Source organism: Platalea leucorodia (genome assembly GCF_965183815.1).
Source record: "Platalea leucorodia genome assembly, chromosome: 3".
In the NCBI taxonomy this organism is placed as follows: domain Eukaryota; kingdom Metazoa; phylum Chordata; class Aves; order Pelecaniformes; family Threskiornithidae; genus Platalea; species Platalea leucorodia.
This window is the reverse complement of record NC_138825.1, coordinates 99,947,563-99,972,182: the sequence shown is the minus strand read 5'-3', so window position 1 is coordinate 99,972,182 and position 24,620 is coordinate 99,947,563. Positions and strand designations below refer to the sequence as shown.

At 37.2% G+C, this 24,620-nt stretch overlaps 1 protein-coding gene across 1 annotated transcript in view; it reads left to right on the top strand.

Moving 5' to 3' along the window:
* The window catches only part of PRIM2 (DNA primase subunit 2), a gene marked incomplete at its 5' end in the record, with an annotated part of 129,697 nt that overhangs the window by 94,962 nt on the left and 10,115 nt on the right, over nucleotides 1-24,620 (top strand). Inside the window, 2 exons of the mRNA XM_082306285.1 lie at nucleotides 12,146-12,272; nucleotides 13,128-13,210. Of these exons, the coding sequence (XP_082162411.1) occupies nucleotides 12,146-12,272; nucleotides 13,128-13,210 (210 nt within the window). The remainder of the gene's footprint in view (nucleotides 1-12,145; nucleotides 12,273-13,127; nucleotides 13,211-24,620) is intronic.

Below are 24,620 nucleotides of genomic sequence, written 5' to 3'. Positions count from 1 at the left end.
CAGGCACTAAAAAACAGCGTGTATGTTACTTCTCCTGAGACAGTTCAGAGCTTCTTTATTTTTCTATTTGCACTTTCCCTGCAGTCATCTTTTAAATAATGATGAATTAAACAAAAAAACCCCAAACAAACAAACAAACAAAAAAAAAAGATGGGAAGATAATCTTGTGTGTTTTAAAACAAGCTTTCTTCTGTCATTGAATGCAGAAAGACTCTTGTCATACTTGCAGTCTGGAGTTCAAATATGTCTTGATTACAGTGCACTCTCTGCATAAGATAGAATATAAATGGGTCTTTATATGTAAGCAGTTCTCCTTATTATGGCAGTAGGGGCTAATATCTGTTTTTCTGCACTTCTGTTTCCTTTGATCATCATCTTAAAATGTGATTTTGTCTTTTATTGTGCTGTTAATAAAGAAAAAATCTGTTTTTACAGCAGCGTTTTTACGGAGAGAATGGCAGTTTTCTGGAGCCAAACTGTGCTGTTTGGAGAGCTCCAATATCTAGTTTACTCTGTGTTCAAAAGGGTTGACAAACATCAAATCTCCCTGTATAGTTTTATGCTTTAATGCCTTGTTTTTGTCATTCTTTTATGACTGCATCAAAAAAGTTAAGTTTACATGTTTCAGGAGTAGACATAAGGAATACTTATCAGTCTGAGGAAACGTATTCATTACTTAGCCTCCTTCTAGTTTTATTTTAAGAATTATTTGTTTTTTTCCAATAATGAATTTATGCAGATTTTTTTTTTTTAATCTACACTTATACTGGGGATTTACTGGTATCTTGAGACATTACGTGATTGGGCACTTATTATCCTTCTGTTCTGACACTGATCCTTGTCCAAGAGGTTTAACGATATCTCAGTAAAAGGCAAGTTTTTTGCCACAGTTTTTTCACATGTTAACTTTGTTGCTTGGATTGGTTGAAGGGATATTCTCCAGCCCAAGTCGCTGGATCTCTTTGAGTGATGCTGCCTCTTCTGCAAATCTGAGGCTTATGGTAAAATTGAATCTCCTGGACTTTACTCTGTCTCATTACAGACTAGATTGGGTTAGTCATAGATTTCTAATGAATGAGGACTCCTTTGCTGGTGGACTGTTATAACCTGATGGTAACAGCAATTAACCACTCAATCTCATGATCAATGAAGAAGGCCTGCCTTTGTTTTTTTAACTCGCCTTGCTTCTTACATGCCTTTTGTCATCTAATGCCGAACTTGGCTTCAGATGTCATTGTGATCAGTGTATAGATTAAGGAGTAACCACCTGTAAAGGATTCCTAATAACACTGCTACACCACAAGGGTGCTTGCAAGGGGATGCAATAATAAATTAATGAAGTAATTCAATAATATCTAATCAGTCAAGACGGGGAGCTTGCTCAGGTGAACTCCCATGCAAGGTACATGGTTTTAAAAGGGAAGAACGCTTCTGTCGTTTAAGTAGTCCAAAAGGTGTGCAAAACCTTCCAGTCTCTGCTTCAAAGATTGCATATTTAGGGAATGCTCTGTAGTTCAACCAGCTTGTAAAATATAAATAATTCAGTGAGCACATGATGTCTTCCCCTGTGTCAGGGGATGGTTGCTCTTTGGAAACAATGCATAGGCATTGTTGTGGTGAACTTACTCAGATCTTTTGGCTCTTGCAGATGTACTAAGTAGAAGTGGAATACTGGATAATGAGCCAGACTTCCTTGGATTAATTCCAGTATCCTGTAGAGGTCTTTGAAATTGGGGACATCCTAGCATAGGTGAATTGCAGCCCATGCCAGCAGCAGCACTCTTGAAGAGCAGATCAATATGCGCTGTTCCTTTGGACTCATTTCTAGTGCTGTGGTTGAATGTGTGTCTGTTTTAATGCCAAGAGTCCTGTTCAAAATGAGGCAGGTCATGCTGATTTTGATTGCCTGGAGTGGCTGAGACAATTTTTCTTCAGACCTTCTCTCATTTGTGAGTTTCTCTTCTGCTATCCCAGTGACCTGGGAATTGTCATACCCTGCTAAAGTTCCAGTTTGTAGTTTATCTGCTTGGATAGCTTTGCTTTCTGGTATGCTCTTTCTCCTTCCTTATAAGGAAAATTATTATTACTAGAATGAAGGAGCCTGCCATGCCAGACTGCTGAGTTAAATGATATCAGTTTTCTGTCTGATATCCACATTGGGCCATTTTCCGTGAATCCCAAATATCTAGGGTATGAGCTGGAGCGGAGAGTAGTGGCTCTCCTCTAATTCTCTTCTGCAGTCCATTTGGCTGCCACTTTGGCCTGTTTGAGTCTGGCCTGTTTGAGTCTGCTGAATGCCTCTGTCTTCTCAACCACAGTTTCAAGATGTTGTGACGGGCTAGTGAGAATAAACCCTCTGTTGGCGTGCAGTCTAAACCGCCTGTCCCAGTCCTGCATTTTTTGCTGGTTTGTGTTATATCCAGAGTCCAATTGGATACATTTCAGGATTCTTCACAAAGTGACAACATGTCTCCATGCTGATAGCAGTTTTCTTTCCTATTTCTTCCCTGTACGTTTAGGTTTTTATTGTATGTGCTGATCTAGGTTACAGTATATGCTACAATATAATAGATCGTGAGCTGCATGAGACTGCAAATGTATTAGATGTTCACTGTGCTCAAATAAAACTATAGAACGTCATATGAGAGCACTCTTGTTTAGAGTATTGGTAGAGCTTGGATAAGCAGTAGGAATTTTATTTTTGGACTTTGCAAGGGTCCCTGGCCAGTCTTCATCCATCTTCTCTGAAAACCGTGCTGCAGTGGTATACATATAAGTATGGATTTCTCCCAATTCTGATACAGACTTACTGAATTTCTTTTCTCCTTGGTATACATATTCTTTACACTGGGATCCTAAGCTGCCGTTATGATCAATAGAGATCTAGCCTATACAGTCAATAGTGTCTGGAGAATGATTTATTTAATGAGCCTCTAGGTGCCTACGTGAGGGTAAATTGAATTGCTCCCCAGGCTCCTCTGATTGCATTGACCTCCATTGACAATAATGGGAGACGTCTGGATTTAGATGTCTGGAGCTGAATCTTATTCCTATAGATGCACACACTTAGTTACTATTCTACTTCTGTTTCACTTTCTTGGTTGTTTTTTATTGTACCACATGCTGAATTTCTGTCTACTTTGCAATCTGTTAACACTCTTATGTCTCTTTCAGTGATAATGCTTTCTGTGCTCTCCTTTGCCATTGAATGTTTTGGTGACTCTTATTTCTCTGTCTGCCACTTTTGATAAAATGAATAACCCCCTTAATTTACTGCTATTCTTCCGCTGAAAGATACGCTTCCAAGTTACATCAGTTAACTTCTCTGCATATTGAAATGTGAGAAACACTGACTGAAAAACATCAGCAGAAAAATCTGAAAGACACTAGTGTGCTTCTAATTCATGGAGTACCAGAAATGAGGTGTGGGGTTTTTTTCCTAACTGAACGAGATTCCTTGGTTTAGAAATCGATTACTGGATTTTTTTTTTTTTTTTCATCTCATGTTAAACTTTCTAAATGAGTGTGTTATGGAGTAAATGCTTAGTAAAGGATTCAAGATTGTTCTGTGGTACTAGAAAGACTTTTCTTAAGAGTTCCTTAAAACCGTAGAGAATGATCTGCAGAAATCTTGAAAATAAAACATGTTTACAGTAATTGGGTTTATTGAGTGTTCATTTGTTATTTGAAGGAAAGTACCAACGTATTTTTATAGATACTTAAGAAAAGCACGATATCTCTTATGGTACTGTCAAATATTGCCATTTTAATGCAGCTGTTTAATTCTTATTTAAAATAAGATTTAACATTTTCTTCTATTTAAAAACAAAGCAACAGAAGTTCTTATCACCTGTTCAGTGTTAATTACTGTCTAAAATATTTATTTTCTTGCTATAATTTCCAATTTCCTTGTAATTCTTGATTGTAATTAATAAACATGACTATTTCTTTGTGTAGTTGTTTCATTTGTAATGACAAGGAATTTACACCTCTATGTTCAGTAACACTCTGAACTGCCAGCACAAAACGTTCAATATTTTCAGTAAGATTGTGTATTAATTTGTTAGTGAAATATCTGATATGGGTGAAATTGTTACCCACAAACTGATCTTTGCTTCAAAACGGCTGTTCTTTCTCTCAGATTTTTCTTTTTTTGGTAGTGTTGCTCACTGAAAATTTTGGAGTAGGTTAAGCAAATATTTAGGAAAAATAATGATTCTTGGGAATATCAAAACAGTGATATTCATAGATACATAGCATTTTAATCTTTTTCTATTTTTGTAATTTTTGGAAATATTAATGATATTGGAGAAAATGACTAGTATAATTAGTAGAGTACTATATGAAATGACTTAGGCATTGTAATCCCATAAAGAATTAGGAGATTGGTGCATTGTAATATGGAAAGGATTTGTTTCTTTTAGATGTATCTATCTTTCTATCCAAGAAAAATGCTCTGTATAGGTGATATTACGCCAAGAAGATAGGACATTATGCTCAGGGAATCATATCATGCTCTGTAGAAACAATCTTTAAACAAAGACTGCTGTATAATTCTGTAATCACAGAGATATTTCTGTTTACCAGAAGTAGAAATGAATCAAGTATTATAATAAAAATCACTAAGTATTTTTTTCTATTCTTACTGGTGAGCATTAAAATGAAGCCACAATTTTACATGCTTTTAATTGTTGTTTAAAGTGGTTTTTAAAGTAGCATTTACCTTTATGACCTCCACAAGCTGTTATACCCATAGAAACTTTGTTTTAGTGGCAGTCTACAATAAAGAACAGTCTTCCCTGTGCCAGCTTCTTGTTTACAGGCTTCAGTTTGTTTGAAAGCAACTCCTTCATTGTTTGCTTCAAACAATCAAATCTGATTTGAAACATCTCTTCTTTGATGATATGTTTTGAAATGCATCTTCTGTTTCTGAATGTTTTCAATATAATGTGTGTGAAACATCAACAGAAAAAAGAAATATTGATAACTTGGATACAGACAGAAATATTGCAATGTCTTGAAGTAGCTTATAAAATCTTTCATAGATGACCAACCATGTGCCTAAGAAAAAACATGTTGTTACAGGAGATGGCTTTAAGATGTGTTGTGCTGATAATTTGATGCAGTGTCTTAAGGCAGAAGACAGCTTGCTGTGGTTTATTTTATACTTTTCCTGGTTTAAAGTCTTGGTCCATGTAAATGTGTGGAGAAATAGCATACATAAATTGTATATTTAGATAAGTTATATTAAAGCAAGCTTAGACGACTGTAAATAAAACCCTACGTTGTCATATTTTTGCCTGAGTGGCCTGGGGTATACGAGGAATTTGACTGATCAAAACTTTTCTGATTTCCATGTGGTAGATGGAGCCATCTCAAGGGCAAAGCGGTTCTTGCCTCATGTGGTTTGGAAAATCTGAAATAAGAGGGGAAGAGGTTTTTTGCACTTGATTTGAATCAGTCTGTAATGACTGCTGCACAGCCTATTAGAATTTTCAGCTCAATTTTAGCTGATGTCTCTGATCTGTACCTTAAAGTATAGAAGTCGTGCTACAGGTTGAGAGTTTAGGATAAATTGAAACTTTTTGTCATTGGCAGATGGGGAAGCATTTATTTGTGCTCCTAAATGACAACCACACTTTGGAAAAGATAACCTCAAGTGGAGGTTATTTTAAGAGTGACCTTAAAAAAAAAAGTTGCTTGGAAAAAGATATGCCAACTAAGCAGTGTCAACAGTAATGATTTGAGCGACTGCCTAGGAAGTGGATGAAAAAGTGAACCAATTATTTCAGAAGATACACAAGTTTGTGCGATAAATTTATGAATTTGAAGCTGTTATCCATACAGACTTGACAATTTTAGGCAGGAAATTACCCAATGGCTGTTTAAAAAAAGGTGTTAAACCATTACTTCTTTGAATTTTGCAGAGTTGGAACTAATCTGGGGGTCAGCCAAGAAGCTAGACAAAATTACTGCAGTCGTTTTGCTTAGTTGTTAGACTTCAAATAAATAAATCTCCCAGTACTGTGAGGAATAGATGCATAAAAACTTAAAAGAGTATATAAAAGTAGTTAAACTGAAACATGAAAGTTTTGCGGAAGTGTGAACCTGAGCACACAGGGCTTGGAAGACCTGTCAGCAAATTATCTTCCATCCTAATACACATGCTGAATTATCAGAATTGATAACAAAATTTATGGAGGACCTTGTTCTATTTCCAGGTACTAATCTGCAAGTATGACAAGTGATATAAGGAAAGTAGCTCTCAGTGATGATATGATACTTACTCTGCAGTGGCTGGAATGCCTTGGAATGTTGTTTGTTATTGTTCTCTTTTGAAAGTGTATTCAGTTGTATCAAACTGATAATTGTGAGGCACACATGACCCATCCTTCCCTGCTTTGCTTGATGAAAGCTTTTCTTCAAAGGAGAGCATATACCTGCCAAATGGTCCATTTGATGTACGTCCTCATTCCATATCCAAAGATCTTGTGTGCGTTTATGTGATCAGAATTTATTGAAAAAAACATTTCCTTCAATTCCTATATCAGTTGCAAATTTATAGCTTATATATCCTTTTTTTAATACCCTTTTATTTATACCTTACTTACACCTTAATTTATAACTTGTATTTCTTCTAGTGAAGGCTGTCTAATACAGTGTGTGTGTCTTAATTAACAGTTAAAAGGCAAATTAATCTGCATTAGTCTGATACTCATGTGAATATACCACATAAAAGCAAAATGTTCCTTGCTACACTCATCTATACCCAGTGAACTGTCCCACAGCCTCCTTGATTCTGGCTTTGGACTACTAGTTTAGTCCCACTAATCAGTGCTAAGGGCTTAGTTTCTTATAGGGAGAAGATGTCTAAGAAAGCCTAAGTGTCACCTGTTCTGGGATACCCAGGATCATCATTAGTACATTCGGTACCATACACTGGACACCTCCGTTCATTACAACAGATACTGATGCATAAAAACTCAAAACTACCCACCTGTCATCAGCAGCGCACTTCAGACCAGGCATCACGTGCATCCTACCGCCATGCCTGCACAAAAGAGAAGTGCTCAAAAAACTTTATATCTTCAGGGGTCAAGTGAAAGCTCAGACAGTTGACTTGCAGTCTTTTAAAACAAAAAAATCACACTGCTGCTAATCCCAAGATTTGCACATTCTGACATCAAAGTGACAGTTTTGATAGAGGTGTTGTTAAAGGGTTGTCTTTGCCTCAGCTTCTTGGCTTCAGTGTGAACCAGTTCATTGCTTAAACGAGACATATTTCTTGATCCCTTTCTCCCTCACCAAAGCCATGGCCCATCCAACCAGCACATAAATTACAAATGCCTAGCAGATTTTGGAAAGCTCAGAGCTAAATAGAGGCAAAGTAACTGAGATAGTAGAGATGTGGGCCATAGAGTTAAAAAGATGCAGAGATTCCCTGCTCTCAAGTATTACCAGCAGTAGGTGATCTAGTACATGTAGATACTCAATGGTATAGTGATGTTGCTTTAACATTGTTGTTTTGTTGTAACTTTGGCTGTAAGTTTCCATTGATATTTAGCACAGACTATGGTGGGATGTATATGCATACCCAGTTTTTCTATGATAACAACATCATTTTTTGCCTTTGTAGCCTTTTCTTTCATCTCAATGGAAACTGTCACACAGAGTACAAGGGAAATGTACACTCTCCTGCAGCATCATTATCGTTGAGCAAGTTCATATCAGGCTTCAATAAAACTCTCAAATGTTCTTAAAAGGCCATCACCAGAAAAATGATTTTTCAAATCACTTAATTTGAGTTTTGACTTTTTACAGTTTTTTGCCATAATGACCTTATGGTTGCAGTTAGAATACACTGTAATAGTAGTTTTACAGGTTTTTAAACTGTTTTTCTGAAATAGTTTAAAGTCAAGCAATTTATAAGCAGTTAGAATAACCCTGCAAACACCTACATGCGTGGTGTGTGCTGCAGATAATCTGTTTATTTTGTTCAAGGAACTGTGAAAATCCTACCACTTCAATTTGGGGTGTTAGATTAAATAGGAAAGGACAGTTCTCTACCTCTGCCTTCTTGTTTCTGCATATTTCAAACATGTCTGATTATACCTTGGTGCTTTTGCTGGCAAAAGGGATTGCTCCTGAGGGGGATTTTTCTTTGTGCATACCCTAGAGTAATGGTATTAGGAAAGAGTGAGTCTGATCATTGAGTTCATCCCCCGATGTACAGAGTGGGCTGTTCCGCAGGATGTATTTTCTGAAATGAAATGCCACAATTCGTGGTTTCTTCCCATTGTGGATGACCACACAGCCTGTTGGATATCGGCCCTGCTAAAATCCTGTTTCCTTAATCAATGATAAGAAACCCTGAATCACAAGGGTGAGAGAGCTCCTAGTGAAGCACGTAACTGCGCGTGTGCTAACTTGCACCACGTAGCTGTGTTATTCTTCTCTGCCATCTGCCACTGCGAAAACTCTGAGATCCAAACAGGGTTACAGGAAAGCAATGAGAAAATATCCAACCTGTCCCAAGGCCGCGTTGTGTTATTTTGTAGCTGTTGTTTCTAATTACTGTTTCTATTTACTTCTCAGCATAAAATAATGAGTTAGGTAGTAAAAGTAATTTCTGTGGGCATTAAGGCAAGTAATGTGAAAAGTACAGCTCAAGGTTTTAGTATACAGAACTGTTAGAGAGGGTGTTAATTTTCTGGCAAACTAAGCAACACATCCTGAAGCATTCAAGATTTGCTTTTCCCTTACAAAAAACTAATTTAATCTAATTCAACTAGTTGCTCAAATATCCTTTGTTAAGCACATGAAATATGCTTTCATTCATCTTCTGCAAAGAAGGAGGAAAGGTTCCAGAGCTTCTGGCTGGAAGAACAGGTGGCTATAGGATCACAGACTCCATCTTCAGTTTAACAGGTTCACTCAGAGGATGGGAATTAAAATACGCATGTCTTTGTATTTGATGTTTGCTGTTTTTCAGGAGTAAATATACTATTTGTGGCTCCCACAGGAGCAGCAGCAGGACTCAGCCAGCAGCTGCTGGTTGCCCTGCTAAGGGGAGGGTACCTGTTCCCCCAGTCCTTCCCAAGTACGTGCACACACCTATAGCAGATCCTCATATAGTCTTACTCTTCTTTCTAACGAGGAGCTGGTAAAGCCCAACTCTTTTGCTAGCAAAAATAGTGTTCATTTACTATTAAACCAACCAGTTGTTTTCACTCCTGGGTGTCAGGGATGAGTGGTTAGGTCACTTAAAGAATCACCATCAAAGGTATTTGCAAATAGTGATTTTAATAGAAATCTATAAAAGTGTGATTCAACAGAGTTCAATGGCAAGGTTCACTCTATTACTTATTAAATGAATGGAATATATATATATGTATAAATATATATAAAGAAAGGGGAAATTGAGTTAGAAGAAAATACAAGGAGGAGAAGGGTGCCCTCCCGTTGAGTCACGAGGTTCAGAATGGACCCCCTGGCTTTCTAAACTCCTTCTCAGAGAGGAGCCTAGGTGTGGCCAGATCCAATCCTAGTCTCAGACTTGGTCAACGGTTTATATCTAAGTATTATATATGTCTAGCAGCAGTTTAAGGTTTGCTCACAGTTAAGAGAGAATCACAAGAATTTAGGAATAACTAATCATTGATTAAGTTATTATCTACAAGGTGATTAAATAGGGTTTACTACAATATTTGTATCAATACACACACACACAATAGGCCTAGTAATTTGTCGCAACTTTAATGAAATACTCACAATATGCATATATAAAGGTACCTAGTAAAAATTCCCCTTGAGGTCAGTGAAATACTCACATCAAATAATTAACTCAATGGGCAAAGGTTGAGTCCTGAGGAGTGAAAGGTGCCGGAGATCAGCCCAGGTCCTGTCGTCAGGCCTCTGTATGCAAACATAGAAGTTCGCAGCTCTGAGAGGCATCCTGCTCGGAGGGAGATGCTGGCGCAGCCCGCTGTGGTCCAGGAGAGCTCAAAGGGTCTCCCTTGGTACCACTCTTTATAGGGTTGTGAGATGATCAACTTTAGGCATCAGTAAATTTCTATCCTATTGGCACAATCCAGGTTGGAAATTACCGAAGTTCTCAAAAATTCCAGTGATGCTGGTAGAGATTCTCCTGAGTTACAACCCAGATAAGATATGCCCCAAGACTGTTGGGGGCAGCTGATTATTCCTGGTACAGATGTAAAATATATTCTGAGATTGTCAGGGGGTGGCTGGCTCCCTGGTACAGACAGTGCTACTCCCAGCTTAGCCACGTAAGGGTTTCTGATACAGTCAAAGGACGCTTAACCACCAAACCCGTTACACACAGGCCAAGTTTTGATGGGAGTTACTGAGATTGTAAAAGTTCAGGAAGGGGCGGGGGGGAGGCACCACCACACTGGGCAAAAGGGTTGACTGGATAGGAATATTCCTGTGTGCTGGATCCTGCCCGTGGCTATGCTGGAAAACACAATGCTATGTGTTTTCTCTCTCTCTTTTCTTCCACCCCTGCCCCCGCCCTTTAATCTTTTAAAATGGAGTAAAGTCACTTTGTCAGATGCACAGTAAGGATTAATTAGTCAATGTTTGTTCAGAGCTTTGGATGTCTTAAGCCTTATTTGGAAGGAGTGCTGAATATTACTCTTCTTGATACATTGGCTTGATTATGACCAGCATCTTGATAGAGAAGTTTCTTTTTTACCCTTCCAGAATCAGGTGCAATTCAGGATTTTATTCTCAAAGGTTGTGTGTATTTTTATATACATTTATTATGTATTTGCATATTATGTTATAAGTTTTCAATTATTTATATTTTTCAAAAACATTAAAGTGTTTTATATGAAGAAAAATATACTTATTTTTCTATTTTATTTTAGACATGTTTTAGCAGGTTAAGGTAGTTCATAGGTATATGAATATTCTGAATTACTATTTGGAAGCCCACAGGCCAAACAGGGAACTACTTTTATCTGTAGAAATGAGAGCATCCTTGAAGTAGTAGAGTTACCAGTTGTACACTTGAATGATTTTTCTCAGTATATTACATTGTCTTGTATTAGATATCAGAGTAAAAAAATATTTTAAAGTGGTTTTTGAGAAGAAAACATAAATTCTTATGGGAGTTGTCTATATTTAATTCATGCACAGAACTTTTCATAAGGGTAATGCTAAAATTTTGAATTGAGCAAGAGCAGTTTTTCTTTTATGCTTTGTCACAGCTTTTTTGAGGAGAAGAGACTGAGGATGTGTAATTCTAACATGATGCTTCATTATTCTGTCCTATTTGGGTTTTTTGGAACTAGAAGTATGGTATTTGAACAAGTGTTCCTTGATGTCTTATAGTAGCTAATGCAACTTAGTGGAATCCGTATGTTAAATTATCTGATTCTACTACAGATTTTCTGTCACTTACTGCCACATATAAAATAACATGAATTCATGTCATTGAATGTTCTCCACAGGGCTTATCTAAAATGATATATTGATAGTACTGTACTCAGCTGCCAAGATAAATGTTTGTTTACATCTATATTACTTTAGAATATTTCATTTTGTTGGAGGAGTTGGTAGTCCACTGGTAAACAAAAGAGATTTGCTAAAATCTTTCTCTTTTGTACAAGCGAAATAGACTCCATTTTAGAATCTAATGAATTGAACTTCAGTGCTGAAACAAAATATAAGTGAAGCATTATACTTTGGGAGAACAAGAATGTGAACCTGAGTAAAGAAATCTATATTTCTATTTTTTGCCCTGATAAAGCAATCAATTTATGGACATTTATGAAAGATTTTAAATTACTATGTTTTCACCATTTACTAACATCGTGGGGTTCAAAATTTTGATCTTTAAATCATCCTATCTTTAAAGTGATTACCACATCAGCTGGAAAGACCTTAAATCAATGCAGTTACACACTTCTCTTGTGATGTGTCTGTAAAACATGTATATACGCATATACAAGTCCATGTAGTATAAGAATCAAAGCTAGCAGCAAGCAACTCTGTTTTTATTTTTGTCAGTTTGCCTATGTTTGGAGGATTTATTTTGTTGTCCAATATTTCTATTTGCAGAGCAGATATAGAATCACTGACAAAATATATAAGAATTTATTCTTTTGTTTTTATTTAGTTTGACAAAGGATATGCTTACAGCATTCGCCACAGCTATGGGAAAGAAGGAAAGAGAACTGATTATACCCCATACAGCTGCATGAAGATTATCATGTCCAATCCACCAAGTCAAGGGGATTATCACGGTGAGTTCCTTAAAAAAAAAAAAAAAGGTTTAAAAACAGCAGAAACCCTTGGCTAGAGAAGTTACTGCCTCCTGTAGTCTCTTAAATTATGTATTTAATTTCAAGGCCACAGTGGTCTTGCACTGTTCTCTTTAGATTGCACTTCATAGCTTCTGGTTTTATATACATTGTGTCATGCAGCACAAGACTTTAAATGTGTAGATGCTTTAAAAAGTGACCAATTAGAGATGTTTTGAGATATAAATTCAATCATACAGTAATTCTGAAGTTTGCTAGGGTACTTTTAAACCTCCTACCTCTGTATGACTAAACATGGAAAACCTGTACTGGCTTCACTGTTGTTATTCTGGTACTAAGTCGTTCATTCAGTTGTGTCTCAAAACTAATTCTGGGACAAAAAAACCTCACTCTTATTTAAGGTGGTGGAACTTTCTAAAGTATTTATAAAGTAATATTTTTACAAAAGACTATGCTTTAAAGACCAGTTGCCTCTCATTACATGTCTTTTCCATTTTATTTTTTTTTTCCACAGCTATTAAATGTGCCAGCACTGTCATTGTTAGTAAGGAACTAACTAAAACTCTTTTCCTGTCAGTGGATGAGAATTGTGGCCTGTTTATGTTGGGATATTTTATGTAACTCTTGAGCCTGTGGTGCCCTGATAACCATGTAGTGGAGTTGTTATTTAAAAAAAAGAAAAAACAAAAGTAGGCAATTGTACACATGGGCAATTAACTTTCTTATTAATAAGCTGTTATGCAATTAGGAACAGCTTAGCTGGTCTCTTGAGTTTCTACTGTGCTAACTCCTGGGTAAACAGCCTTGTTTGTGAGCTTGCTTGCTTTTTACTGTCAGGGTGCCCATTCCGCCACAGTGATCCTGAGCTATTGAAGCAGAAGCTGCAGTCGTACAAGATCTCTCCCAGTGGAATAACTCAGGTAAGGCATATTTTGTTTGGTACTTTCATTAATAAGGCACTGCTTTTCAATTTTACTTTCTATTTGTGTAGGAATGCTATATGCAATTTGTCAGCATGTATTGTGAAATATCTCTTCTTACAAAAGGTTTAAACCAGAATCCTGGCTTTCTGGCTCCAGTGCTTCCACTGATGTGTTGATTGTTGTCATCACCCTTTATTGTGTAATATTATGAGTTGGTTTATTACTATAGTGGATACAATGCAGAATTTTGTTTTACTTCATTTTACTGCACTGTGATAAAAAAGTTTAAATGAATCTGGCAATATTTTAGAGAATTTATTTTTATTCTTGCAGTAACTTGTGGAAGAGTCTACTGTGTAGTCAGTAGACATAAGTAATTGTTTTCTGTAATAAACTTCTAAAAAAAACATACATTCTTAATCATCCATTGCATTAACTTCCCCTAAACAACAAAAGGACACGAAATATCTAGTGAAATTAAGCAGAGATTTTTAGCAGCTTTTTAAAAGGTAACATTAAAATGAAAACCTGTCTTATATAGCAAGGAAAATGCAGAAATACATGTATACTGTGACTCCCATTGCTTGCTCTAGCAAGAGGTTAAGGGTATAAAAGGATGCCATCATCTTCATTGGAGGAAGATGTACGGGTTAGATTTAAGCTGAGACAGTTCAGGAAAAAGCTGTGTATATTAACTGCCTGAAACCTGTTTAGGTCCATAGGAAAAACCTGCTTTAAGTTTTCCTCTTAAGTTCATGTGGAGTGTCACCATTGATTGTCAGGCATCAACAGAGCATTGAACTAGGTAGCAAAGAATGTGAAAGTTCCACTTAAAGTAGCCTCCCTTGGAAGAAATAGTTAAGACACAAATTAAAAGAGAATAGTTTTAAAGTGTTTATCGTTCACTTACAGACATTCTTGACAAATTCCTGAAATACCCAGACTTTTTCCTAGGAATGTTTTTTCCTTTTATTTTTTCTTCTTTTCTCCTGGTTCATATAAATAAGCATTTGACTGTCTTCCATATATCTGACAGGCACCAGAGATACTTTCCTTTGCTTTTTTCCTTTTTATATGCATCAAAAATTGAAGCTACTCTGAGATTTTTATCCTGCTAATCATTGGAAAGATTGGTGAGGATTTACTGTTTCATCTGCCTTACTATGTGTGGGTAGGATTTAGTAGAGGTTATTTCTTCAGTGAATTTGCCCAGTGGGACAGTATATTTATATTTAACATAGTTCCTTACTTGATGTGAATTGGGTTTTAGGTTTTGTGTGTGTATGTGTGTGTTTGTTCTTTTTTCCCTTACAAAGTCGGATTGGGATTCACTAGGAATCTTAAAAAAGTGACTGAGAAAAACTGTCTCCACCAGTGTCTGCTTTGCCTGGAAATGGACACTGTGATGTCCACAAATTTTGTGGTGTCAGTTTAAGTGTAGTCGGGGTACAGGACTCTGCAGTGGCCACTCGTAGTGTTAAACCACAACAAACCCAAAACGAAGCACCCTCCACCCGAAAACTAATAATAATAAAGTAAAATAAAAGAGAAGTTGGCTGTAGCTGTGTTTTCAGCAGTTGATCTTTTACAGCAGTCTTTGAGATATTCAGGAGGAGGATTGATTCAGATCTGTCTCCAAGATCTTAAACAGATTTCATTGCTACAACTTCTCGTTGCTACATTTGCATGGTCCAATAACATTTGCATGCCTAATAACAGATCAGGATCCTTCAGTCCAGCTCGTGTCTTTTCAGAGTCTTTTCTGGTGCTGGTGATAGTTGCTTAGTATCAGAAATGTTGTTTTTTATTGAGCTCAGTGAATGGTTATTAGGGGTGGATGGTTTGTCAATCTTTCGAAGCCTCTGATATAGTTGCTTTTCCAGTATCTGGGCCTCAAGATTGACATTCACTCAGACTGTACCCTTTGAGTCTGTTAGACCTCCTGTTAACTTCAGATCAAATGAGAGCTTCCTTACAACTTGACAGATTCCTATTTTTAATGAATGATTCAGAGCTTGACCTTTCAGCTATGTATTTTAATAAATGATATGTCTTTCCTGGAGCTCAGAGCCTCTTACATTTGCTCCTTACTTTGTTCCAAAATTCTTTTGCTGTCTATAAATGCAACTTCGTTTAGTGTCTTCTCTTGCTCTGTATGCTCGAGACAAGCAGGTTGTCACAAAGTGAAAAATTCCCTTCTGTGTTGCCAAACCAGATCAATATATGTACCTAAATGCTTTTTCAGTTCTCTCTGCCTGGTTTATGGTAGAGATAAATGTGTTGCTCTGGGCTGAGGGGACACTCAAGCGGCTACAAGCACAGGACAGCAGGCGTTTTACATCAGTTTTCCAGGACTCTGAGCTGTCTGCAATGAGTGGAAGTCTCACATCCACTTAATGAAAGATAGTGTGCAAAGTAGTTGAATCATCAACAAATGTGTGTCATGGTGTCACAGGTGAAACAGTAAATGACAGCCTGTAGGGGATCTGGATACTGGATTGGTTTTGGGAGGGTTTGTTTGTTTGTTTGTTTGTTTGTTTTAAGAATCAGGGAGATTAGGACTATACCCCTGCTTGTTTGTCTCACACAGTCCCCTCACTTGCTCCCCACTGTGGTGGTGCCTTTACTGAGGTCTCAACTTTCCTTCCCAGCAAGGGAATCACTACTGGTCTGGGAGGACAGGGCAGAAAGTCACGTCAATACCTGCTTTGCAGCTGCTTACAGTTAACAGTCTTGGGCATTACAGGCTGTGGTCCCAGGGCATTCCTCAGCATTCATCTCCATGCATCTCTGATCTCCAGGATCATCCTCAGCTTCCCAGGATCTTCACCCTCATCTTTCTGGGCTCCGAAGCCCCCATTTTTCATCTAAATAGTCTATCTGCAAAACCTGTGGTCAGGTTCCTAACTGGTAGTTCTGTGTCATGTCACTTTATTAATGGCAAGATCAGAACATGTCACTTTTGTTTAGTCCAAATGTTATCAAAATTTACAACCTGCCCATACCAGTTGCAGCTATCCAGGTTCATGCTTGATGGTTTGAAAATTCAGTTTTGGATGTTTTACAAGCCTCTATATGAAATCTGTGCAAAAGTAACTTGAACCAAGTGTAGTTCGCACAACTGTTTCCCAGCTTACTTCTTGATGGGTGACACTGAGGGAGTTAAGAGACTCCCTGCAGTGGTAACAGGTGTCAGATCATGTGAACAGTAGACTTTTGCTTTCCAGGTTAGTAGTGATGCATGCTTCTCTGCATCTAAGGAGTTGCTTTAAGGAATTAAAATGAAAACTCAAGACTTGCAGTCCCTGTTGAGTGCAAACTACAGCATTCTGGAAATCACGTTGAAAGGTAACACACCAAACCTTCCGTTACTGAATCAATTGATCTTTTCAGCCCTCCCTGCTTACAACAGATACTATATCACTACGAAGTTAAGTATCAGCAAAATAAAATATTACAAGATCTGTGAAAGTAATGCACTGAGCAGTGAAACCAAACATCTATATGAGTTCTGTTCATGTGCTCACCAAGTGTTTTGTTGTTGTTGAAACTGCTGTACAGTCCCATAGTTTTTGTTGAACTGGATAATCCAGGGCACTCTTCTGGGCAAATGGTATTCATGACATGAGTACATCACGCTTCTTTCTTCAGATGAGCAGGAATAAATGTTTCTCTCCTAAAAACTAAGAAATTCACTTTAAGGGGTTGAAAGGTCAACAATTTCTGTTCCCTACTGAGATTAAATTATCATTCTGAAACAGAGGTGGACTGGAAACCCATCAGGCCTTCCAGAAGCATCAGTCAGGATGTTGATGCTGTCCTGGCCAGAGGGGCTGGAGAAGCCGTGGCAGCTCAGGCCGTGCACAGAGGATTTTACGTTGGTGGCTACTTTGTACCCAGAATGAAACAGAGCTGGTGTCTTAAGCTTAATTTGTGCAAATGTGAATACAGATATTCGAGTCTGAGTTTGGCGGAGACTTAGCACATGTCTTTATCAGCAGTGCATGGAGGCTTGTGTTTCTTGTTTGGGGGACTCTTATTTTTCATAGCTGTCTGTTGAACCCTTATTATTTCCAGTTCATATGCAGTGATCTGGATCAGAACTGTTACTGTTTGAGGGTGTTTCCTTTCCATTTGTTCACAACATTTTTTAATATTCATTAAAGCCCTGCTGACAAACTAATCTTGAGGACTTTTTTTTTTTTTTTTTTGCTGATGAGAGTCCCTGGGGTTGTCATAGGACAACACTCTTGATGTTTTATGTGTTTCTCTTCAATGATCTTTGTGCTGTCTGTCAGCACAAAAAACATGGCTTATTCCTGAATATATTGTGTTCATCAAGAGAATACAGACTCCTGAGTGGTGGTGGTTTATCTTCCATGAAGTTAGTTCACAGTGCTTTAGACCATCAGAAGATTTGGATTTGTAGTACATCAGCAACCACATACGTCATTCTTTTTCCTAGTTCTCCCATAACTTTTATGGGTTATCTCAGGAGGTCCTAGAATCATGAAATCCAGGCCACTGTCTTAGCTGATTTCAAGTTGATTGGCAATTGCTTCAGGTGGCTTTGGTTGTTTCAGGAAAAAATTGCAAGCAGCAACCCATTGGTTTGGATGCGTTTCCCTTGCTGTGTTTGGTGTTAATGCCGTCTGTTTCCATGGGTTCTTTCCAAATCACCTGTGTTCTACCTTGATTTCAGTTCTGGTTCCAGGGCTTTCCCTGTCTGTCCATTCAGAACCTGAGGCCTTTGTCTGTTCCTGCAATTTATTGTTAGGACTTTGATCAAGTGCCTCAGTTGTCCTTGAGGCACTCCCTTTTCCAGTGTAGATGGTAGTTGGTTCTCTGTGGTAAACTGCATTCTTCTCTGGTCAAGGCTTTGGTTTTTTTTCAACAGCAAGAGTGTATACTTCAATCTGACACTATCAGAATATGTCTATTAATGTTATTTTCAATCTTTCTCAGTGTTTTTATCTTGCTTATTTTAGGATATTTCTTGGATTTGAAGAATGTGGAGCTTTTCCTTAGCTTCTCAAGTACTGGCCTTCTCTGCTCAAAATTTTTAATTTATCAGACCTGTCCATTTTTATGTGAATGATGCATAGTTTTCCAAATGTTTGTTTTGGATTTAGCTATGTAGTCATGAATTGGTCCCCCACTGGGATTTTTATCTGTTGTTTTAGAGTACTCACATGTCTTCCCTTCAAGCCCATGAACAAGGCCCTTTCTTGTTTATGAAGCTTGTTCCTCATGGCTATTACATGAGCCAGAACGTGGGCTAGTGTCCAGCCCATATGGTTGCGGTTTTACCCCAGATGGTTGGTTTTCCAGTGCTGTTCTCAGTCTTCTTTTTCTAGGGCTGTCCTTCATACTCTTGAGATAAGGAGTACACCTTTTCCTTTTAGGTTCGTAAGATGACGAAGTTCCTGAGTTCTTTTCATACAGATAAAGCATTTGGCTTTGGTGGAAGAAAACCGCATCCTCACACTGCTTTTCCAAAGGGCTCTCTGTGCATGGGCTAGGTGTGAAAATGGCAAGCTGGACCTTGGGATGGTGGTGTAGAGCAACTACTGCCAGATCTCACAGGATTTCAGTAATCAGTCTGAGCATTGGACTGCTTTCATTGCAGTCATTTTGTAGTACAGTCAGCAATGAAAAAAGTGATAAAAGCATATTCATATGTGAATCTGCTTGCTGTGAAGTATCTAGATCTAGCCTGCTATCCCAGTCCAGATTTTCTGAGGATGTATCTTGTCTGAGATTGTATCTGATAAAGTCATCTTCCTGAGGTAATATAGCAGATGACTTCCAGTTCTTGCCTAGTTATTATATAGCCTGAAGCAGAAATAATCAATCCTGATGTTTATTCCAAGAACGGAATTATTTAACTTGTATTTGTTTCACGTTTTCCTTAGGTTAGGCTATTTCTTTATTTGTGATAGTAGCTTTTTTGGTTTGTTTTAAAAATGCTTCTTGGAGAAGTAATATGGTTAGCTTAGCATCTAATGTATGAATGTGTGATTGTATACCATTTGAATTTATAGTATATTTTGGATCACATTTCATTTCTGTCTTTACTATACTGCTAATCAGGTAAAATCTTTATGAAACCAGGTTTGACAATAGCTAATAAATTTGAAGAATATGAAGATTAAAGCATATGTTAAGATAAACACATCTCTTGTGGTGCTGTACTAAATGCACTGTAATGTGTTGCCTACATATCTCAAATAGAAAAATAGATATGATAGGCTTTGTATTAGAGTTATTTCAAAATATCTATTGTTTGTTTCTGAAAACTTTATTGGAGAAATTACCCTTTTCCCAATTCCCTTCTATCACAATAGCAAAAGCAAAAGGTAGTAAAAATTTCTGGTTCTAGAAATCTTTCCGGGTCTAGACTCATCCTTTTTGCTTTTGCTCCCATTACTGTTTTTACTTTAGAGAAAAATGCTTATGTTAATGAACAGTAGATAACTTCAGAAGAAAGACTGTTCTTCCTAGTACAATTGTTCTCTTAATTTAAAAAACTGCTTTTTTTTCCTATAATTGGATTAAATGAAAGGTTTTGATCGAGTCGTTGAACTTTGACCGAGTTTTCTAAAAAATTTAGTGTTTTGGGGGATTGGAGAGTCTTCATAGAGATGGAAATAAATAATCCAATCTCTGCCTAGGCCTCTAATCATACTGTTATAGAATCATTCAGGGTTGGAAAAGACCTTTAAGATCATCAAGTTCAACCGTAAACCTAACACTGCCAAGTCCACCACTAAACCATGCCCCTAACCACCACATCTACCCATCTTTTAAATACCTCCAGGGATGGAGACTCAACCACTTCCCTGGGCAGCCTGGTCCAGTGCCTGACTACCCTTTTGGTGAAGAAGTTTTTCTTAATATCCAACCTAAACCTGCCCTGGCGCAGCTTGAGGCCGTTTCCTCTTGTCCTATCCCTTGTTACTTGGGAGAAGAGACTGTCACCCACCTCGCTACAACCTCCTTTCAGGTAGTTGTAGAGAGTGATAAGGTCTCCCCTCAGCCTCCTCTTCTCCAAACTAAACAACCCCAGCTCCCTCAGCCTCTCCTCATAAGACTTGTGCTCCAGACCCTTCACCAGCTTCGTTGCCCTTCTTTGGACATGCTCCAGCACCTCGGTGTCCTTCTTGTATGAGGGGCCCAAAACTGAACACAGCACTCGAGGTGCAGCCTCACCAGTGCCAAGTAGAGGGATCGATCACCTCCCTGGTCCTGCTGGCCACACTGTTTCTGATACAAGCCAGGTTGCTATTGGTTTCCATGAATGAAAAAAAGAAACTCTCAAAACACCAAGCCAAAAACTCTGAAACCAGCAAAAAAACCCCCAAAAACTCACCACAGTGAAAAAAAGAAAAACCCACACTCTCCCTTCTGATGATCTAATGTTAGAAAAGTTTTAGATCATTGTTGGCTGTAAAAATAGTTTCCCTTGCAGCTAAAGAATTTTACCCTAACATCAGTCATCTTCATGGTAGTTCTTTTGTAAGTTCTGATTAAATAAGAACAAGTACTGTTTAAGTAAGAGATCTTTTATTAGCTCAGTATTTATTGTGGAAATATATAAAATGGAAACAAAAATAGAAGAGCAATTGATATTCATGGTATATGCAAACCCATTTTATTATTGCAGTGAAATTGGTACATCAAAGTTCCTTAAAATTTCTTTCAGCAATTCCAATTTTGAGTCTTGTCTGTTTTTTACTTGTGGCTATAATAAATATTTAATTGATGAAGATATCATACGACATTTCATATTTATTAATTTACCTCTTTTCATCAAATTCACATTTTTATTTAGAACACAGATTTTGTGAGCTTTCAGTGGGGGAAGAATCCCACAGCAAATTAACTAGTTAAAACTCAAATCATAAAACAGGGTACCCTTACACATTTGCTGCCAAGAATTTTTTAGAAGCATTAGACCTTGAATCCAGAAATTGTACATCATTCAGATTTCTCAACTAGTGGCTAAGATGCCTTGTTCACTGTCCAAAATCTCTCGGATAGTTATTGTCTTTACTATATCAAAACCTGTAAATGCTTTGAAATAATTAAATCTTTCAAAGTGAACAGTGTAAAAGTCTCGAAAGTAGGATTATTCAAGGAAACGTCATAGTGAAAATAAATCTTTGTGGCACTCTGGTGTAGATTTGTCTGCTGAAAGTTTCTACAAATTTTCTATAGATGGGGAACATTTATCGATAGGAGACAGCATTCAGCCTTTCCATTATTTTGAGAATAATAGTTGTGTGTTACGTGTATGTCTTCCCCATTTTATCTGAGATTATACTTTCTTTGACTTGCTCTGTAGACCCTATATTTTCACAATACACTTCTGTGGTTTCTCAGCTAAAATGTGTGCCTTGTTTAATTGTCTTGTATTTGATTTATTTTTCAAGCATGAACATGCTTATTGATTTCACTAGGACTACTTTTGCATATAAGCTGAACAAATACAATTACAAATTTAACCAGCCAATACTAAGCCTTCTTTTCTGATATTAAAATTCCCACCTGTTCTGATCACTCTGATATAATGTCTCTTGATCAACCCCAGTGACTTTTTTAGTGTGTGTTTATTGGTGCTGTGGTGTTACTGACACCATCAATGGGTAGAATACTGTGGAGTATTACCATGATGTGGCTTAACATCTTAAGATGTCATGACATCTTAACATGATATGGCTTAAAACTTAATTATGTTAAAAATTTGAGTTACAGTATTTCAGACTACTAAGTTTTCCCAATCTGCAGTTTATTGCTGATAAGTGGAAACAAGTATTAGAAATAAGTTATATCTGGCTATTGTCAGGTGAGATTATAATGTTAAAAAGGCTGTATGTGATTAAAAAAGAATGGACTGTTCAAAAATCTGATTTAAGTACTGGTAAGAAAAAAAGTGTAAATGTTGACTAATGAATGGTGAATGGACTTGTGACAGAAAAACAAAAACAGCATAGGAAGAGAAAACCTGAGAGAATGCAAGACATGCAAAATCACAGTGAGAAGCACAGCTGACCTGTTTGATAATAAAAGACTATAAGAATACAGAAGACTTTTAGAGTATGTGCACAGATTTTATATTACCTAGAACACAGTTGAAAGTACATAAGGTAGATGGTTGAACTAGAAAATATATTTCTTAAAGTTTGGATTTGATATTCTAACCACCAAAAGGACGTAGTAAAAATGGACGGTCAGGTGCTATTGAGACTGTTTATTATTGAATCACAGTATGGTTGAGGTTGGAAGGTGCCTCTGGAGGTTATCTTGTCTAACCCCCCTGCTCAAGAAGGGTCATCTAGAGCCAAGTGCCCAGGACTGTGTCCAGATGGGTTTTGACTGTCTCCGAGGATGGAGACTCCACAACTTCTCTGGGCAACCTGTGCCATTGCTCAGTCAAACATGCCTTTTAGAGCAAATAATATGAAAAGTGGAGTTAAAATGCATATTTTTTTTGAATGGCATTCATTTCAGTGTGTCCAATTTAGAATTGTTTAAATTCATTAGTTAAATCTTAGACTTTAGTTCCATGAGCCTAAATTAGCCTAAACAGGCCCTGCTGGTGTAGAAGGCAGTTCTACTCCGTCCCTGCCTGTTGAGTTTCCATTCCTTTCCTTATGCTGGTGTTATGACTACATGGTAAAACAGATTAAAAAGTTATCCAACTATAGGCTTACCTGGGGAAGGTGAGGAGGAATGAGGTTCATTTTCAGATGGCAGAAATGGGTGGACAGAATTAGGGGCTGTGTCTTCACACTTCAGCAGCTTCAATTTATGGTATATTAAACTACTAATGAAATTATTATTTCGAAGAGAAAGAAGGAAAAAAGAAGCACACAAAAAAAGTTAAAGGGATAAACACACAGTTCAGGATGAGAAAACAAAGAATGAACATGAAATAAGAATGTTTCAGCTCATTGTTCTTGAAACTGTTATATTGCAAACTTAAAATGTACATGAAGCAAATACTTTTTTTTTTTGTATTCTGTAACTTTTTTTTTATTTTGAAGTATTTCAGATGCTTGCTTTCATACTTGATAACAGTCCAGGCTTTGACACAGCATTGCAACATACCTAAAACCAGGCATGACTGTCTTTTAAAACAGGTGGCTGTAAACTCATGCAGGAATTGTCAGTCAAATGAAAATGTGCCACTGAAAAATAGCCAAGAAATTTCTAATTGTAAACCGCACATTTTTATAGTGTTATTTTAAAACTATGTGAAATCAGAGAAATGGAATACTCAGGTGCATTAACTCTTCTTGCATTTGATGTTCACACCATTGACTTTCAGCAGGTGACTGTATAAAACTTTGAAAAATAGCCCACAACCAAGCAAGGAAAACTAACTAGCATTAGAGCTGTTTCCTTTTAAAATTATTAACTCAGTTTAAATTAATGTCTATCTTCATTTAGTAAGCTGCCCAGGGGTTGCAAATATGGGCACATCTTGACTTATTCTTTTCATTCAGACATTCACTTACTCTTTTGTTACGTTTTTAATGAGTTCCTTACTGACATACATAAAATAAGAACTTGAGGCTAGAAAACCTATACATTAAAAATGGAGGAAAACATACAGGTATTTTTAAGGGACATTAATAAAATACCTTCTTCTGGATCATGACTGCCTCTTTCTTTTATACCTTTATAAAGCATGCTAGAATACAATTAGGTTTTGTTGTTTGACAGTTCTGATGCAAATTGCAAGGGAGAATTTGATCTATTACGGTGCCCTAAATATTACCACGTGCAAAGCTGAACACTGTGCGATCAAGTACTCTTCGCTACAAAAGACAAGTCAAAGAGTATAAAAGCAACAGGAGCTCTGGCAAAGCTGTAACAATGATTATCTAGCCTGTAAGTGAGTCCCTGATGGAAAACAGAGCTTAAATCTGAGAAAATTGTACTATGCATGTATACATTATAAACATGAAACCTTCAAAATCAGTTTATAAAGGGCATATCCAAAAGCACCAAAAAGGACAGATGCCTGTACTGACCAGGAGGCAAGGGGCCTTGGGGAGTCCTGGTGCAGGACTTGATGCTCAGGTGGTTGCAAACTGACTTGTTTGCAAGTTGCAAACTTGTTTGCAAGACTTGTTGCAAACCGAAGAAAACTGGAATGTGTTCAGACACACTCCAGCAGTTGCACTCAATCATATTTTCAGTCACTTTTGATATAAAAACAAAGTTAGAAATGAGTCATACTTAACTGACTCTACAGTAGAAAGATTTTCGTTTTGAAAATATAAGTTAATTCTGCAGTTTTCAAATAAACTAACTTTGAGTAAGTGGAAATAACAATGGATAATTACAGAGCCCAAACTATCCTGTTATGCAATGTCTTAGCTTTGAATGCTGAGGA